The sequence below is a fragment of the Littorina saxatilis genome, linkage group LG17, assembly GCF_037325665.1.
Source record: "Littorina saxatilis isolate snail1 linkage group LG17, US_GU_Lsax_2.0, whole genome shotgun sequence".
Taxonomy (NCBI): domain Eukaryota; kingdom Metazoa; phylum Mollusca; class Gastropoda; order Littorinimorpha; family Littorinidae; genus Littorina; species Littorina saxatilis.
Genome location: NC_090261.1, coordinates 64,929,818 through 64,949,795, shown reverse-complemented (window position 1 = coordinate 64,949,795; position 19,978 = coordinate 64,929,818). Strand labels below are relative to the sequence as shown.

The 19,978-nt window shown below is 48.2% G+C and overlaps 1 protein-coding gene across 1 annotated transcript in view; it reads left to right on the top strand.

The window, feature by feature from the left end:
- LOC138953368 (uncharacterized) overlaps positions 1 to 19,437 on the top strand; it is a 186,672-nt gene extending 167,235 nt beyond the window's left edge. The window contains exons 32-36 of the mRNA XM_070325167.1: positions 127 to 12,074; positions 12,726 to 12,888; positions 14,207 to 14,310; positions 15,605 to 17,265; positions 17,703 to 19,437. Coding sequence (XP_070181268.1) covers positions 127 to 12,074; positions 12,726 to 12,888; positions 14,207 to 14,310; positions 15,605 to 15,956 — 12,567 coding nt within the window. The 3' untranslated portion in view covers positions 15,957 to 17,265; positions 17,703 to 19,437. The remainder of the gene's footprint in view (positions 1 to 126; positions 12,075 to 12,725; positions 12,889 to 14,206; positions 14,311 to 15,604; positions 17,266 to 17,702) is intronic.
- Positions 19,438 to 19,978: the final 541 nt, after the last annotated feature.

Sequence of the window (19,978 nt, the reverse complement as noted above, 5' to 3'; positions counted from 1 at the left end):
GATAACTAACTTTAGTCTAAGCGTGTCTTGAGTCCTGACTGCCATGTGTTTTAGATGAAGCATCCCACAGAATAAAGATAACCAAGTCTCAGCTATTTTTGTAATTCTGACTGCCATGTGTTTCAGATGGAGCGTCCTGCGTCCCTGGCGTGCATGGAGGGACTGATGCTGGACGACAGCTGCAAGGACGACGGGAGTTCCGCGGACAGCATCTGCTTCGTCTTCATGGGCCAGCACGAGATGGAGAGAGCAGGCAGGCGTAGGGCCGGGGGGTCTTTCACCACGTCGGAGGGCTCAGAGCACTTGATCCCTCACAGCCGGTCCACAGACAGCATTCCCTTTGAGCGAGAAGGAGAGCTGAGCAGCTACACCCTGCCCCTCTCGGAACGCTCGGCTTCCATGAGCAACCTGCACGCTGCTGGCTCCACTGGCGTCTGGCACAGAGGTCAGTTCACGCGATCAAGGTCAGAGAGCCTGCTGGACGTTGGTACCGCCGCGGATATGGAGGACGAAGACATCTTCCCGCCTGACGCTAAATCTGACAGCAGCGTAGATGAGGGTGCCGTGAGGTATCGCGAGGATGAGCTGTCATCGCACGGCACCAGCTCGGACCCCAACTCAGCCCGCACGGATGTGTCAGTGGCCTCCATCACCAACCCGGCCTTCAACCACCGCGCCAGTCTCGTGGAGCCCAGCGCGGAGCACCACCTGTACCTCTCCGCCCCCACTCAGGTCTACACCAGCGGTCCAGCGGGGTCAGCAGGGTTAGCAGGCCCAGCGGGGTCAGCCGGGCAGCCCCGACCCGTGCAGGAGGTGGAGTCCGGCCAGCCCTACTTCAAGTACCGCTCGCCAGGGGCGCGTCCCAAACTGTCCCACAGCGGGGCCCAGACAGAGACGGCCACCGGACCATCGCAACACGCAGACCGTGTCAGGCGACCCCAGCAACCACTGCGGAGGGCTGTGACGGAGGCAGAAAACGACCCTCGCAACCCCAGTTACTACGACAGTGCAGCACGTGCTGATATGTTCGCTCCTTTCCAGCCAGGCAGCATGAGTCCTCCGAAGCGATCTCAGAGCATGGGGAGCCTGGAGACATGGACCCAGGGACCAGAGGGCGGAGCAATCTCCAGCGAGCAGCGCCAGCGACAAATGCCGCTGTCTCCCAGCAGCGAGCGGTGGGTGGAGCTGTCTCATCTCATGCTGGAGACCACGCAGATTCTGCAGAGCCTTCAGGAGACAATGCCATCACAGGGGGTCTCTTCCCCGTCCTCCTCTGGCTCTCACCCCAACCTCACCAATCCCAGCAACCTCACCAGTCCCAGCAACCTCACCAGTCCCAGCAACCTCACTAGTCCCAGATCAACTGCACCTGCCCATGTTCATGAGTCTACGGGAACACAAACAGAACTGGCAGAGGAAGCAGCAGGAATGGCTGGGAGACTGTTGAGCCCAAGACCGCAGAGTGAGGCAGAAACAGGGACACAGACTTCAACCTTGCTTCCTGAGCAGTTCCTGTCTCAAATGTTCAGCAGTGGCCTGTCTCCTTTTGCCATGGCCCCTGAACCACAGACCATCAGAATCAAGATAAAGGATGTACCAACGCAGACGTCGGGTTCATTGAGCGACATTCCATCGGCAGAAGCTCAGACTGACACTGACTTTATAGACCAGCAATCTGCGGGCCCTACTGAAACCAGACCTAGGCCAGACATGAAGGATGCTGCGAGCAGCGTTGAGGCAATGAACCTTGCTGACACCACTTCCCAGACTGAGGAGGTCGCTGTTCACAAACTGACAAGAGATGCTAGCAGCAGTGTTGAGAGCTTGAAACCATCAGACTCAGAGAGCCAGACAGACGCCCTCCCTGCAGCAATCCAGAAAGAAACGAGAGATGCCAGCAGCAGTTATGATATGCTCCACAGGAGCGACACACCGAGCCAGACAGACAACAAGCTACGTCTCATGGGCACGAGGAACGCCAGCAGCAGTGTGGAGAGCATCCAGACATCCGAAACTCCAAGTCAGACAGACCAGGCTTCAGAACCAAAGAGGATGCGAGATGCAAGCAGCAGCGTTGACAGCATTGTTACTTCCAATACCACAAGTCAGACTGATCAAGCGCTACAGGGTACTAGAAATATTGCAAGCCTCTCGGAGAGATTAGAACAAACAGAAATCTTGACTCAGACGGAGCAGTTCCCAGAGGACATGCCACCCCCAAAAGAGACCAGAAATGCCAGTAGCAGCATGGACACCCTGAGAACGTCTGAAGCACCAAGCCAGACAGACCAACCGCCAGTAAAGAGAACGAGAGATGCAAGTGTCAGCGTAGAAAGAGAAATGTCGGTGTCGACAAGTCAGACCGATGAAGAAACAAAGCGAAGATCACCTCGCAGAGACATGAGAGATGCCAGTGTGAGTGCAGGTAGCAAGAAACCAGACCTAAGAGAGACAACTAGTCAGACGGACAAGCCACCATCTCCACGTACAAAACTGGGACGTGTCGGCGATGAGAACTTTGCAAGCATGCCATACCAGACTGACAGGTACAGGAAACCTGAGGAAGATATGCCGCAAGTTTCTGCCAGCAAACCAAGCGGCAAATCCATTACTGACTCTATTTCTCAAACTGACAGTGAGCCATCATTGCAAGACGGTGGCAGTCATGGACCTACAGCCAGCAGAGGGCTATCAGAGACAAGGAGAACCCACGCAGATTCTGACTCAGGCTATGCAGCAGAGGATTCCAGAAGAAAGTTTCAGACGACAAGAGCAGAAACGTCAGACTTTAGCTGCCAGATGGAGGGAATGGTTCCTGAGACTGGTTTGCAGCAGACTGAAACAGACGCAGGTGCTAGGTCTGAAGACAAGGTCAAGGCCAATGCAACATCCCAGACAGAGGCCCTTTCACAGGAGCTTCCAGTGGCAGGGACTTCCCCTGGAGAAAGACTCGACAATCTTCCAGCTGAATCTAGGCGTGATGCCTTTGGGCGCCATATGACAGCCCCCACTGGTGATGAAACCTTGGACACTCGTTTAAGATCGTCAGGGGAAGATAGCGCTGAGGAGGTTGAATTGGTGCCCTCCAAACCTCCGCTGCCACCACGTCAGGTGTCTGTCTGCACACAGATGTCCTTTGACACGCACCCTCGCTATATCCCAGTGCGTGATGATGTGGATGGGGGCAGAGACCGGGAGATAAGCGGCAGCAACCTGTCCAGCAGAGGGCAAGTCCAGGGAGGACATCCTCCTGAAGCACTGGATTCTTTCCACTCACAGCATCCACCTTCAGGCGGGAGGTATCTTCCAGGACACGGCACACCAACACAGAAGCTTCCTTCACAGCAGCGTTCTCCACAACATCTCTCAGGTGAACAGCTCTCACACAATCAGCAGCTTCCTTCAGCCGAACAGCTTGCAACAACACAGCAGCTTCCACCTGAAAAGCACTTGTTCGCGGAGCAAGGTCTGTCAGGTCAAACACCTGTGCCTGTCACACAAGGCTCTCTGTATCAACGACCAGGAGCACCAACAGACTGTGGTGAGAACAGAGAGATGTCCGGCAAACCAGCCTCAGTTGATGACTGTGGCGAGAACAGAGAGATGTCCGGCAAACCAGCCTCAGTTGATGACCGTGGCGAGAACAGAGAGATGTCCGGCAAACCAGCCTCAGTTGATGACCGTGGCGAGAACAGAGAGATGTCCGGCAAACCAGCCTCAGTTGATGACCGTGGCGAGAACAGAGAGATGTCCGGCAAACCAGCCTCAGTTGATGACCGTGGCGAGAACAGAGAGATGTCCGGCAAACCAGCCTCAGTTGATGACCGTGGCGAGAACAGAGAGATGTCCGGCAAACCAGCCTCAGTTGATGACCGTAGCGAGAACAGAGAGATGTCCGGCAAACCAGCCTCAGTTGATGACCGTGGCGAGAACAGAGAGATGTCCGGCAAACCAGCCTCAGTTGATGACCGTGGCGAGAACAGAGAGATGTCCGGCAAACCAGCCTCAGTTGATGACCGCACCTCTGTCATGGGGTCTCCACGTGGACAGCCTCAAGCCATCACTTCCCACTGGGGCGTCTCAGGACCTGGTGTCTTGGTCAACCAATCCCAGCAAGCTGAAGTCACCGCCCCACGGTCCGGTGCACAGGGTGTAGGGGATGAGCGTCAAGAGCCAGCAGCAGAAGGCACACCTGCCACAGACTCTGCAAGACCCGTACCTGGAGCAGTTGGTGCTAACCTGCAGGCAGAAAGCTCAAGGCCCAGGGACACGAAAGCGACATCTGGTGACACTGACACACCGCCAGGCGCCAGCTACCAAGAAAGACCTACCACACCATCCAGTAGGAAAATACCCGAAGGTTCTCCCCGGCTTCCAGAGAAACGCAAACAGCCCTTTGACAGATCTGACACAGTACCTGTCATGGGGGAAACACTGTCGCCTCCATCTCTTGATACCCCAGGCGAGGAAACACTGCACCTTCAGGGACACGATCAGCTGGATATGCTAGCCTCACAAGGCGAGAGACTTACTCCAACTATGACTGAAACATCAGAGGAGTTAGATTCTGAGAGACCAACAGAAGTACGTGGCGCAGAGAGAAGACATGCTGATGACCGACTTGTACCAGGGGCTACATTAGCAGGGCCAAGTGTCACAGTGCATCCTGCTCATGCAGAATCGGACAGGAGAGCTGATATCTGGGCTATAACAGGATCTGGATTATATGTAGGCAGCTCACAACCTGATGCATCAAACATCTCATCATCTCTAAATTCCGCTTCAGGGCCACAACAGAAAGTGGATGATGATCTCCGTGACAAAGAGGAAGAACCCAGAGCATCCACTGAACCAGCCATCGATGATTCCTATAGAGCCTTCTCCCCCACAGGAAGATTGGCAACTGATGCGACACGTTCACCTGATGGGAAACAGCTTGGTCAACATGTTGAGCAGGGGCCTGAACTGAGAGCAACCAGTGACCCTGCCATGGACGATTCATTCAGAGTCTTCTCCCCTACAGAGAGAACGACAACTGATGTAATAAATCCTGCAAACCACGAAAAACTTCAACACACTATTGAGCGGGGGCCTGCACTGAGGGGGTCTTATGAACCAGCCAGCGGTAACTCTTCCAGAGTCTTCCCCCCTGCCGAGAGAATGACAACTGATGTAAGACATCCTACTGACGAAGAACAGAGTGAACAGAATATTGAGGATGGGCCTGAATTGAGAACATCTGCTGAACCAGCCAGCGAGGATTTTTTCCGAGCGTTCTCCCCAACAGAAAGGACAACAGCAAATCTTTCACGCTCATCTGATGAGAAACAACACGGGGAAAACTTCCATGACATGGAGCAAGGGCCGGTACTGAGAGCGTCTTCACAACCAGCCAGCGATGATTCTTTCAGAGCTTTCTCCCCCAGAGAAGCAGTGACTGGTACGACACACTCAGACGATGACGCACGGTCTGGCAGACATCAGGACAAACTGCACCATGTCGAGCAAGGCCCTGAGCTGAGACCGTCTTCTGAGCCAGCCCATGATGAGTCGTTTAGAGATTTCTCACTAACAGAACCAGCGACTGATATGGCAGGCTCGGCTGACAGGGATAGATCTGGTAAACATCAGGACAAAGTTCATCATACTGAGCAAGGCCCTGAACTGAGAGCTTCTTCCTCTGAGCCAGCCCATGATGAGTCCTACAGAGTTTTCTCCCCTTCACAATGGGTGACAGACACGACACGCTCGGGTGACAAGAATACATCTGGTAAACATCAGAACAAAGTTCATCAGATTAATCAAGGCCCTGAGCTGAGAGCTTCTTCCTCTGAGCCTGCCCAAGATGATTCTTTCAGAGCTTTCTCACCCACAGAACCAGCGACTGACATGGCGGACTCTGCTGACAGGGATAGATCTGGTAAACATCAGGACAAAGTACATAATACTGAACAAGGCCCTGAACTGAGAGCTTCCTCTGAACCTGCTACTGATGAGTCCTACATAGTTTTCTCCCCTTCACAAGGGGTGACAGACACGACACGCTCGGCTGACAAAAATACATCTGGTAAACATCAGGACAAAGTTCATCAGATTGATCAAGGCCCTGAACTGAGAGCTTCCTCTGAACCAGCAACTGATGAGTCCTACAGAGCTTTCTCCCCAACAGAAGGGGTGACAACCGATATGACACGGTCAGTTGAAATGGAACGCTTTGGTAGACGCGGGAACAGACATCCGATTGAGCAAGGCCCAGAATTGAGAGCAAGAGCATCTTCTGAACCGCCCAGTGGTGAGTACTACAGAGCTTTCTCCTCTACAGATGGAAGGACAACTGACTTAACACAGTCAGTTGAACGGGAACGCTTTGGTAGACGCGGTGACAGACGTCCCGTTGAGCAAGGCCCGAAATTGAGGGTGAGAGCATCTTCTGAACCCCCCATTGATGAGTCCTACAGAGTTTTCTCCCCTACAGATGGAGGGACAACGGATATGAGACCTGCTCTTAAAGAGAAACAGTATAGTAGACGTGGGGACAGACATCATATTGAGCAGGGGCCAAAACTGAGGATGAGAGCATCTTCTGAACCGCCCATTGATGAGTCCTACAGAGCTTTCTCACCTACAGAAGGGGGGACAACTGATATGAGACCCGCAGTTAATGAGGAGAGGCTTAGTATACGTGGGGACAGACATCATATCGAGCAGGGGCCAAAGCTGAAGGTGAGGGCTTCTTCTGAACCGCCCAGTGATGAGTCCTACAGAGCTTTCTCCCCTACAGATGGAGTGACAACTGATATGAGACCCGCAGTTAATGAGGAGAGGCTTAGTAGACGTGGGGACAGACATCATATCGAGCAGGGGCCAAAGCTGAAGGTGAGGGCTTCTTCTGAACCGCCCAGTGATGAGTCCTACAGAGCTTTCTCTCCCACAGACAGAGGGACGACTGACATGACACAGTCAGTTGAAAGGGAACGCTTTAGTAGACGCGGGGAAAGACGTCCGATTGAGCAAGGCCCAAAATTGAAGGTGAGAGCATCTTCTGAACCGCCCATTGATGAGTCCTACAGAGCTTTCTCTCCTACAGAAGGGGTGACAACGGATATGAGACCCGCAGTTAACGAGGAGAGGTTTAGTAGACGTGGGGACAGACATCATATTGAGCAGGGGCCAAAACTGAGGATGAGAGCATCTTCTGAACCGCCCATTGATGAGTCCTACAGAGCTTTCTCCCCTACAGAAGGGGGGACAACTGATATGACACAGTCTGTTGAAAGGGAACGCTTTAGTAGACGTGAGGACAAACATCATATTGAGCAGGGGCCAAAACTGAGAGTGAGGGCTTCTTCTGAACCGCCAATTGATGAGTCCTACAGAGCTTTCTCCCCTACAGAAGGGGGGACAACTGATATGACACAGTCTGTTGAAAGGGAACGCTTTAGTAGACGTGAGGACAAACATCATATTGAGCAGGGGCCAAAACTGAGAGCGAGGGCTTCTTCTGAACCGCCAATTGATGAGTCCTACAGAGCTTTCTCCCCTACAGAAGGGGGGACAACTGATATGACACAGTCTGTTGAAAGGGAACGCTTTAGTAGACGTGGGGACAAACATCATATTGAGCAGGGGCCAAAACTGAGAGCGAGGGCTTCTTCTGAACCGCCAATTGATGAGTCCTACAGAGCTTTCTCCCCTACAGAAGGGGCGACAACTGATATGAGACCCGCAGTTGAAGAAGAGAGGTTTGGTAGACGCGGGGACAGACATCAAATTGAGCAAGGCCCTGAACTGAGAGCATCTTCTGAACCAGCAGTCCTTGAGTCCTACAGAGCTTTCTCCCCCACAGAAAGGGTAATAACTGATGTCACACGTCCAGGTGATAAGGAACAGTTTGACAGACATGGCAACAAAGTCCATCACATTGAGCAAGGCCCTGCACTCAGAGCGTCTTCAGAACCAGCAGCTGATGATTCTTTCAGAGCTTTCTCCCCCACAGACGCCGTGGCAACTAATGCAACACACGCAGCTGCACAGAAGCAGTTTGGTACAGATGGAGACAGACATCGCATTGAGCATGGCCCAGAGCTTAGAGCCTCATCTAAACCTGCCATTGACGACTCATACAGAGCTTTCTCCCCCACAGAGCCAATGACAACTGGCACAATGCTCTCGGCTGATCAGGGAGAATCTGGTAAGGATGAGGACGGAGTTCAGCACACTGCTCAAGGACCTGTCATCACTGTCCGTGGACCGTCACCAGAGGCGTCACCCACTGACACTGAGCAAGAGAGAAAGACACAGCACACGGCTGACAGGGAAAGGTCTGGCCCACAATCACAGCGCCCAGAAGACTCCAGATACAAACGTGCAGAGAGGAGGGAAGAGTCCCCAGAAGTCAGCAGAGTAGGCAGAGTACGGGCCCTGCACAGTGGCCCCACCATCGCCGCACCGCCCAGGTCTCAGTCTGATGGAGGGAGATCTCCAAGGAGAACCAGAGGCGGTGATGACGAGCTGAGCTACAGCCTGGAGCAAGGGGACACCATGTACCTGGACTCCTCTTTGTCCGATGATGAATTATTCTCGTCAGAGGCGCACCAGAGAGCGACGTGGCGAGCGCGGGCCGGCGACTACAGCCTTTCAAACAGCCCAACACCGTTCAGTCTTGACAGGCTGAGTCCCTTTCACCACAGCGACAGGCTGAGTCCCTCCTTGTCTGACGCAGGGAGAAGGCAAATGGCCGACTTTGACGACATCCCCCTGCCCCAGCCAGTGGACGTGATGAACGAGATCGACAAGCTGCGCCAGGAACACAACCGCATGCTGCTGTTGCTGGACAAGTCTCGCCATCGCTCGTCTCCCCTGCTGTGTCAGCTGTACCGCACCCGCTCCGCCTCCCCGCGCATGACCCACCCGAGTTCGGTGTCTTCCAGCAGCGGGTCGGTGGTCACTGTCATCGCAGGCAGGGGCTCCGTCAGAGGATCTCCAGTCACCGTCACCACCAGCCCAAGTCAGACCTCCTCCCCTCTGACAGTAGGGGGACTCACCATGGCTGAGAGGAACGGGGCGAGTCTTGCAACAGAAGAGGGTACAGCTTACCTCGCTGCTTTGAAGAGACACAGCATTGCTACATCCACAGGCGATGACTCTCTCGGAAACCTTGGACGCAGCAACTACCTTGCTCTGCAGGGAACTGAGTCCACTGGCTCTGCCCATCACCAGGTGACCCAGCAGACTCAGACAGCGGGCATGCCTGATGACCTTCAACCATACAGCACAGGCAGCATGCTCAGATCCCAGGCAGTGTGTGGCAGCGCTCAGACAAACGACGGCTCATGGAGTCAGGGACAGAGGAATGCACAGACCTCCACAGAAGCCCTGTCAGCTAGGCAGCCAGGCTTGGACTATGCTGACCACCTGCCTAGGCTGTCTTTGAGTCACCTTTCCCCTCGACCAGACCAGCAGGGACTGACAGCGCAAGACTCGGCGAGGAGTATGGGAAGCCAGACGATGGGACCGGAGAGAGAGAACACAGGCAGCCAGACAGACAGACTGAGGGCCATGATGATGGCCAGTCCGCGGTGGCAAGAGAGCCCATTCAACCCACAGCAGGGCCTGGAGTTCAGTCAGCCGCCGCTGGACACGCGTCACGTCAGCAACACCACTGACTCCTACCCCTCCTACTCCATGGCCAGCACGGCCCAGCAGACAGACACGGAGACTGTAGACAGTCCGCGCACCGAGTACAGCCCGCGTACTGAGTACTACCGCAGACTGACCCCCCAAGATTTAGTGGCCAGCAGGGTCCAGCAGACGGACACCGAGACAGTGTACAGTCCGCGCACCGAGTACAGTCCTCGCACTGAGTACTACCGCAGACTGACCCCCCAAGACTTAGTGGCCATCAGGATTGACAGGGACACCGACGACCTGCATGCTCCAATGACACCCCGTGATTACGATGCGCCCGACGTGCTGATCAGGACGCCGAGATCTCTGGGTGGAGACAACGTACCGCCACTGGGCCACATGTTGTTCCTGTCCCCGCCTCGCATCAGTACCGGGGTGGAGGCGACGGTTGACAGCTCCGACGACTTCACGCAGACAGACGCTGAGGATGACGGGGCTCTGCACCTCGACCACCTGGACGCCAGCAAAGCGTCCCTTGAGTCGTCAACAGGCGCCAGCGAGACACACAGGATCCGTACGGAGCTGGAGCGGCTCCACCAGGAGCGAGTGGAGATCATCGAGCTACTGTCGCTGCAGTACCTGCCGTCCTCCCTCACAGTGGAGCTGCTGGAGGCCAAGCTCAACTACTGCCTGGGGCAGACCGACATGCTGCTCGCCTCCCTGGAGAAGACCTGGGCCATTGACGATGAGCCTCTGGACACAGCCAGACGCCACCAGACCAAGGTCCAGGAAGAGTATCTGTCGCGCTACCGTCAGCAGTTTGATCAGAGTCGCAAAGACCTCAAGGTCTGCATAGAGGAAGTCAGACGGATGCAGAACGGGACGCGAGGTCGGGGCATGGCCAGAACCAGAGACCTGGTCGGCATGAGGCGAAGGGCGGAAATTGAATCCTTCAAACAGGAGAGGCAGAGAGAGCAAGCCCTGTTTGAGCGCCACCGTAACATCTCCCCCGACTCTTTCGACCTGAGCAGCAGCATGTCGCAAGACCCGCTCGACACCAGCCGGACGTTCGCCCCGCGTTTCATGACGCCTCGTCAGCACAAAGAGCACCTGGTCCGACTAAGGCGCTCCCTGCTGGCCGCGTCCTCTGAGGAGCTGAACGAGCTGAGGCAGCGGTCAGTGTCGGGCAGCAAGTCCCCCTCCCTCTCCCCTGACCGCTCCTTCTCCCCCGTCTCCACCCTCTCCAACATCTACCCGTCCAGAGAGTCCAGCTTCGGCTCATCTCTGTCCCCCGAGGGACGGTCAGACAACCGGTCTTCCAACTCAATTACCACCACCACCACCTTCTCATCTTTCCCCGATCTGCACACCGCCGCCACCAACAACAGTCCTCACCGCATCCCCCGGCTGGTGCTTCCCCACTCCGACCCCGATCAGTTCCGGGGTCATTCCTTCCCCAGACACCCACGGTCCTTCCTCGCCCCGCGTTCCAGCAGCTGTGGCCCAGTGTTCTCCGCAAGGCATCACTTCACCCCCCATCGCCTGACCCCTTCCCACCAGCACCCTGTGCCCTACAAGGAGACGTCCCACGCCGCACACGGAGATGGTTCTGCAGACGGGGGTGGGCCCTACAAGGAGACGTCCCACGCCGCACACAGACAGGGTTCTGCAGACAACGGTGGGCCCTACAGCGAGAGCTCCCGCAGCTCTCACAGGGAAGTGTCTGCAGACGGAGACAGAGCGCACAGCCAGCACCGGCAGAGCTACAAGACGGTCTACAGGGATGATTCCGACGCCTACAGGGCCAGTTCCGGGTCATCCTACAGGGAAGAGTCTTACAGTCGCTCTCACTCCGCCCAGCCCCACCCCACCCAGTTTGCCCACTCTAGATCTGGCTTGGACCAGATTGCTGGCAATAGATCTGGGTTGGACCAATCTGCCAGCAATAGATCTGGGTTGGACCAATGTGCCAGCAATAGATCTGGGTTGGACCAATCTGTCAGCAATAGATCTGGCTTGGACCAATCTGCCAGCAATAGATCTGGCTTGGACCAATCTGCCAGCAATAGATCTGGCTTGGACCAATCTGCCAGCAAAAGATCTGGCTTGGACCAATCTGCCAGCAATATATCTGGCTTGGACCACTCTACCTCCGCCCACTCTTCCCAGTCGTTCAACACCCACCATGCCTCCACCCGCTCTGCCAGTACGAGGTCTGACATGGACCAGTCGGCCTCTGTCCACTCCGCTTCCTACTCTGCCACCATCCAGTCTCAGGCTGCCAACAACGATGCATCGTCCAAGGACGCGGCAGATGGCCTTGACCCCGAACAGCTGCTGAAGGAGAGCTATGCGGCGCGGCAGCTGAACAGAGAGCAGATCACCAAGGCACAGGAGGCCCTCAAGCTGTTGGAACAACATCGCCATGGATTCAACTCTCATATCAGGTGAGGACTGCATGATATTTCATTCCTCTCGTGTTTCCTTGCTTTAAAGGTGGTGGGTAATTTTCTTTCTTCACAATATTGTAAGAATGAGTCAACTGAAGGGTCAGCTGTTTCCATGAGTAGAAATGTTCATATCTCACTGTAACTTACCTGTCAACATTTTCTTTCTTCACAATATTGTAAGAATGAGTCAACTGAAGGGTCAGCTGTTTCCATCAGTAGAAATGTTCATATCTCACTGTAACTTACCTGTCAACATTTTCTTTCTTCACAATATTGTAAGAATGAGTCAACTGAAGGGTCAGCTGTTTCCATCAGTAGAAATGTTCATATCTCACTGTAACTTACCTGTCAACATTTTTGGCAGGCATTAACTTCATTTTTGTACAGGTTTGCAGATAATGATTGCCAATAGTAGAGCGATATGATGACACATATAGTGGAGCAGGGGGATATAATGTCAAAAGCAGATTTGCCACAGAAAAATAAAAAAACAATACTGTGAAAGCCACTTCATTGTTTACTCTCAATGCCCTGTCAAATGCTTGGAAAAGCATAAATTAACCAACCTCTGTCCTTTACTCTTTGTAAACTCCTGCTAAGCTTTTATTTTTCGTTTTAAGTTCATTAATACTTGTTTTCTGTCCACAGGTCCCAGAACCAAAAGCGAAACAAATCTCTTCCCAAACGAGCAGAATCACTAAGAACACGGACCTCGGAGGCATCACACTCACGTGACTCGGCCACCCATACCACAGAGAGTCTGGTGACCTCGCACAGCGCTGAGTCGTCCTTCACAGCCTTCAGTGAACAGGTACAGTGTCATCACCTTTTGATACAGTGTCATCCCCTTTTGATACAGTGTCATCCCCTTTTGATACAGTGTCATCCCCTTTTGATACAGTGTCATCCCCTTTTGATACAGTGTCATCACCTTTTGATACAGTGTCATCCCCTTTTGATACAGTGTCATCCCCTTTTGATACAGTGTCATCACCTGTTGATACAGTGTCATCCCCTTTTGATACAGTGTCATCACCTGTTGATACAGTGTCATCCCCTTTTGATACAGTGTCATCCCCTTTTGATACAGTGTCATCACCTTTTGATACAGTGTCATCCCCTTTTGATACAGTGTCATCACCTTTTGATACAGTGTCATCCCCTTTTGATACAGTGTCATCCCCTTTTGATACAGTGTCATCACCTGTTGATACAGTGTCATCACCTGTTGATACAGTGTCATCACCTGTTGATACAGTGTCATCACCTTTTGATACAGTGTCATCCCCTTTTGATACAGTGTCATCCCCTTTTGATACAGTGTCATCACCTGTTGATACAGTGTCATCACCTTTTGATACAGTGTCATCACCTGTTGATACAGTGTCATCCCCTTTTGATACAGTGTCATCACCTTTTGATACAGTGTCATCACCTGTTGATACAGTGTCATCCCCTTTTGATACAGTGTCATCACCTTTTGATACAGTGTCATCACCTTTTGATACAGTGTCATCACCTTTTGATACAGTGTCATCACCTTTTGATACAGTGTCATCACCTTTTGATACAGTGTCATCACCTTTTGATACAGTGTCATCACCTTTTGATACAGTGTCATCACCTTTTGATACAGTGTCATCACCTTTTTATACAGTAGAACCCCCTTTTTAAGGCCTCCAAACATCTCAGAAAATTGGTCTTAAAAAGGAGGAAGTCTTAAATTTGTTTTGTTTTTAAAAGGGGGGGGGGGGGGGGGGTATCACTGTACTTTTCTTATAGCTCAACAAATGTAACCCCATACGTAGAGTTAGAGGGACTCACGTTTTTGTTTCTCTGTGTTCAATCACACTTGATCATCTTATTTCATGAAGAGTTGAGGTACAAGTTCATCATCTTATTTCATGAAGAGTTGAGGTACAAGTTCATCATCTTATTTCATGAAGAGTTGAGGTACAAGTTCATCATTTTTGTAACCAGAGGGTCTATACTGATGCCGTCAACAATTATTAAAGGTACATGAAAACACGTAGATACTACATAATTTAATTTTGTTTAATTTATTGGTAAAGAAATTACGTTCTGAGTAATATTTGTTGCTTCATTATTTTTCATTTGTAAACTTGCAGGAAATCGAGCGTGAAATCTCCAGCCTTAAGCAGCAGCGACTCCACTCACCAGGGGGCAGCACAGGGCTAGATTCTGGCCTCATGTCGCTCTCCCTGCAGGAAAGGTCAGTTGTCTCTGCAGTTTCATTAATCATGTTCTTTAGCAAAACAAATTGCTGCACATACATTTGCTCAGAAAACAGACCATGTTGGGAAATAACTCTGTCAGGTTTGTATGGGTTGTGAAAGAGTGAGTTCCCTTAGATAAAACAAAATGTCAGAAAAGCTAAAACACAACATGTTTTGTATGTCACTGGAAAGAACAAACAAATTTGTAACCAAAACAGTCAGTTCTGTTCGTCTACCTTGTCTAACAAAGACGTTATGGCTTGCTGAACGGGGTAAGTGTCATTCTTCTCAGAAGCCAGAAAAGGCGTTTTTTGAAGCCATTTTAGCGGGTATAATGACAAACAAGTCGCGTAAGGCGAAAATACAACATTTAGTCAAGCTCAGTCGAACTCACAGAATAAAACTGAACGCATTGCATTTTTTTTCCGCAAGACCGTACACTCGTAGCATCGTCTGTCCACCGCTCGTGGCAAAGGCAGTGAAATGAACAATCCAGAAAAGCGCGGTAGCGGTTGCGCTGAGGAGGATAGCACGCTTTTTCTATATCTCTATTCTTTTTAACTTTCTGAACGTGTTTTTAATCCAAACATATCATATCTATATGTTTTTGGAATCAGGAACGGACAAGGAATAAGATGAAATTGTTTTTAAATCGATTTCGGAAATTTAATTTTAATCATAATTTTTATATTTTTAATTTTCAGAGCTTGTGTTTAATCCGAATATAACATATTTATATGTTTTTGGAATCAGAAAATGATGAAGAATAAGATAAACATAATTTTGGATCGTTTTATAAAAAAATAATTTTAATTACAATTTTCAGATTTTTAATGACCAAAGTCATTGATTAATTTTTAAGCCTCCAAGCTGAAATGCAATTCCAAAGTCCGGCCTTCGTCGAAGATTGCTTGGCCAAAATTTCAATCAATTTGATTGAAAAATGAAGGTGTGACAGTGCCGCCTCAACTTTTACAAAATGCCGGATATGACGTCATCAAAGACATTTATCGAAAAAATAAAAAAAACGTCTGGGGATATCATACCCAGGAACTCTCATGTAAAATTTCATTAAGATCGGTCCAGTAGTTTACTCTGAATCGCTCTACACACACACACACACACAGACACACACACATACACCACGACCCTCGTCTCGATTCCCCCTCTATGTTAAAACATTTAGTCAAAACTTGACTAAATGTAAAAAAATGAACATTTTAAGTTACTCCTCAACACATTGTCTTGTCGTGGAATACATACGGAATCTTATTTTGTTTTTGATAACAGTATGGGGAGCAATGTTCCCCCAGACTCCACCTCCACCCCCCGGTCCGACTCCTACGCTGCCTACGCCAGAGACATCCTCAACCGCAACGAGCGACACATTCAGACCATTATCGCCACGTCTCACACAACCACAGAGAACGTCCGCGACCTTCACCCCAGCTTTGACCCCAGTGAGTGGTTGCTGTTGGAGACACCGCCTTCTCTTCAGTCCACCGACCTTGACTCCTGTCTCGACTCTTCCGCGTCTGCTGCCCCAAGGACACCGCGGTTCGCCTCGTCTCGACCAATCAGCTCTCAGGACATCAAAGCCAGAATCGCTCGTCGAATGGAGAAAGCAAAGGCAAAGAAGTGAAGAAAGAATTCCAATGAACCATCAAAGTGATTGTGACCAAGATTTGAGTGAAAGACAGTTATCTCCCATGAAGACTGTGAAACACAGTTATTTCCCATAAAGACAGTAAAACACAGTCATCTCCCATGAAGATTGTGAAACACAGTTATCTCCCATGAAGACTGTGAAACAGTTATCTCCCATGAAGACTGTGAAACAGTTATCTCCCATGAAGACTGAAATGTGAGGTAAGCATGAGGATGTGACTTGGGCAGAAACAGAAGACTTTTGTTGACATCATTTAACCAACAAGTCTACAATCCCAGTCAATGACTCAATTCTCTGCAATATACAGACAGAATTTTTGACTGGAAAGAGCAGTGACTTTATTTTTCCGTCCGTCCAATAGTATCACACTTTGCGGGCCAACTTTCAGTGACCAATGTGTGCTGTGTAAAGGAGTGATGAACTGAATAAGTGTGTCTTTGGGTTGCTGTCTCTGAATGATTATAAATGCTAAACGGCCTATAGTACACTTTTTTTATTAAACATAACTTGCATTGTTTAAAAGGTTTGACTGTATTGTTAATTGGTAAAATGCAAAAAGAGAGATTTTTGTGAATGATATTAACCCTTAAGAACTCTGTGATTTAATCAAATGGCAGCATGACGTATCATGGAACAAAGTCTCTTTCTTATAAAAAATTTTTTTGATGTGTCATATGTGACTAATTTCAACGGTTTTCTATACCTTCAAACCATTTCGTGTTTTTGGAACTGTCCATATAAGTTCCGTTGTCCGGAGTGGCTTTGTTTTGAAGGAAACATAATGAACTGTAAACATTATGATCAATGATGTAAATTTGTCACATTTTGATGTTGAATTCTCAGAGTGTGAAGAAGAATGAGTGAAACCATTTGAAATCAGAACTTTACAGTCATAAAAGACTGCATTTTTTGCGCATTGTCAAACGAGTGATTATGTTTATCTCTTGTTTTTGGCGCATGTGGCCTGTATGTATGTATTATAGTTTTGGGTGACATAAAAAGTTGGACGTGATATCTGTGATACAAGCTTAATTTTACACAGCTCTGATTTGTTCTCTTCTTTTTGTCATTATCAAGATGTGCCAAACTTGGGCTGTTAGTGTCGTGTGGAGCAGTCCCAAGATATGTTTGTGAATAAGCCGCTGTTGCTGTGTATAGTGTCTGCATGCATGCAATTCATGCGTGTTTGATTAAATCTTTATTGTTCCGTCCATTGCCATGGTATGTATTTTTTCAGCAGCAAAGGTGAATTGCAGTGGTTGCAGACAACCTTTAATCTCAGGTAAGTTTACTATGCTTTGCTGGATGGTTGTCAGAGTTTGTCTGCTTGTTTGCTCTGGATAGAAGTTTTGATAATCCAACTTTGAGAAGCAGTTTGTTACAAAAACAACAAACAAAACTTTCACACAATCAGGCTGCACTAGCAGACGTACCTTAAGCGACAACCATTTTAGTTAGTGAGATTTGAGACCCATGTAATATGCCTGGAAATCAAGAAACGGGGAAAGTCTTTAAAAGGATGAATAAATTGTGTGGCACTGAGAGTTTTATTGTCATATATATAATGTCCAACTGCATGGAAATTATCTTTCACTACCCTTGTCCATGAACCTTTGTAAAGTTGTCAATACTTTGTTAATGGTTACACATAATGCCTGCAGGACTGACCTATCATTTTCTGAAGAATTCAATTGAGTTTTTGTCTTCCCCTTGTTGCAGGTTTCATTTTGGTGCTGAGTGTGAAGAGTGATGTCCCTTTCTCCGTCTGCTGAATCCAGACTAACATTGCGATTTTTTTTATTATGTTTGGCGCCTTTGCCTTATTTTGCTTTTTTGCTTGTTTTTAATTGTTTTGCCCAACAATATGGAATTGAGTTATGATGTTGCCCCCTTCATTTTTTGTCTGCAGACGTATTAAAAAGAATTTGCTTTTATGTTTTATAATTTGGTGTTTTTAATTAACTCTTTCTTTTTCATTTAAGTTTAGAGACATTTAAATCCTGTTTTATGATGATGATTTCCCAAAAGAGATTATTTTGAAATTGTTGTACATGTATGATTTTTAAAACTGTCCTCTATTTTGTATTATGATTGTATTAATCAATCTGATGTATTGTTTACCAGTAATGTTCCAATCTGTATTATTATTTAGGAGTAAATAGATAGCAAACATCTTCAGTTGAAGGAATGTGATACATGTAGTTATGATTAAGTTGCTTGATTGTGCTCACAATGTTTTTTTAACATAGATTGTATCTTGTTATCTATAGCAGTATTACAAATCTGACCATGTTATGGCCCAACACTGTGTGTGATAACACAGATGAACTATCATCAGGATCGTCACGATTGTACAATAGATCTCCTCTAGTGGCACACACTTGCTCACTGTCCTCTTGCCCTTGTTCTAAACCAAACAAAGAGTGAATTAAACGATATGGTATGTTTATGCTGGAGTACTTTTTTGTGTGAAATACAGCTACATTTCTGATTTATTTATTGTATTACGTTGTACCTTTGATGTTGCTATGAACAATTGTATAGCCACACAGCTACCTGTTTACTTAGTATGAAAAAACAGTATTTAGTTCTGTTGGACAAAGCTTAGCTGCAAAGATTCCTGCTTTGTATATAGCTTTTTTTTTTCTCATGTAGTAACTTTCATCTTTCAAACTCTAAAAAGGTATCATAGCCGTTCTACACTTCACACTCGGACATGCACCATGAATATTTGGTCATTTGAATTGCACACAAGTAGCCAAACAGTTGGTTACCTCATATCATTATAGGAATTCGATCCTTTTCAGTATAGTTTTATATTGGGTGTGACCTTTTGGAATTGAATATTTGGTTGCACATGTTTCTGTTTCTGACAACAGGATACTCGTGAGACTAAATGTGTGATTTGGTCTACACACCGAGACTGAGACTATGTGTAGCTGTAGAAAACGCGTACAAGATGTGTATGCTTTCAGACAGTTTTTGTTTTCTTAAAAAAAAAAAGAAAAATCAATAATAGTTTTAATGACTTGTTGCTTTGAAACATTTGTTTTTGGTTTGCTTTTTTCCCTTATTCTTTTGGTTATTTTAACCTGTTATGAGAACTTGATAGCTGACTGACTTTGTTTTTTTCTAATTTATTCATTGATCTAAGAACTAATGTATTTGTAATGAAAAGAATTCCCCTCATTTAAAACAGCAGTGTGTTTAGCACATCTGTGTGTAAAATGTACAACACAGGAACAAATTATGATGTAGCCACAGAAAAAGAAAGACCTGTGTATATTTATATTGTAACTTCTATTTATTTGTGCGTTTGAGATTGAACAGTGTTTTGTCACCGTCAACTTTCCATGCACATTTGCAAGTGAGGCTGGTAGTTGCATGATGAGATCGAGCTTTTGTGAGAAAGTTTATACTTCTGCATGGAATAAAGAATTTTTTACAAAATATGGAGATTTGGTTTATGTTACTTTTTCTATTTTGGATCCATTTGCTTTGTCAATTTTGTGTTTCCTGATTTTGTCACACACACACACACACACACACACACACACACAGCAACATTTCATTCTGAATTTGTATTCTTGAAGCATAAATACATTTTGGGTTTGACATCATGCCTTTAAATTTCACCAGGCAATTTATCAATGATTTCTTAATGCAGATAAAACAAAACAAAACAAATGAATATTATTATGAAACAGTATCCATGCAGTTTGAAGAAAACAACATTAACACAACCACTGCTTCTCCTTCCAATTTTACTAGCTACCTTCAGCCATTGTCTTAATTAAAATGTTAGTTCTATTGATTTAACTTGACTCCTTACTGCTTCTAAGGGCTTGTATGAAACAGGGGCCTCGCATTCTGCATGTTGGAGCATCACTTGTAATTGTCCCCCTTAGATGAAGTAACGATTGGCATATTAGCATCACATGCAATTGTCCCCCTTAGATGAAGTAACGATTGGCATTTTAGTATCAAATGCAATT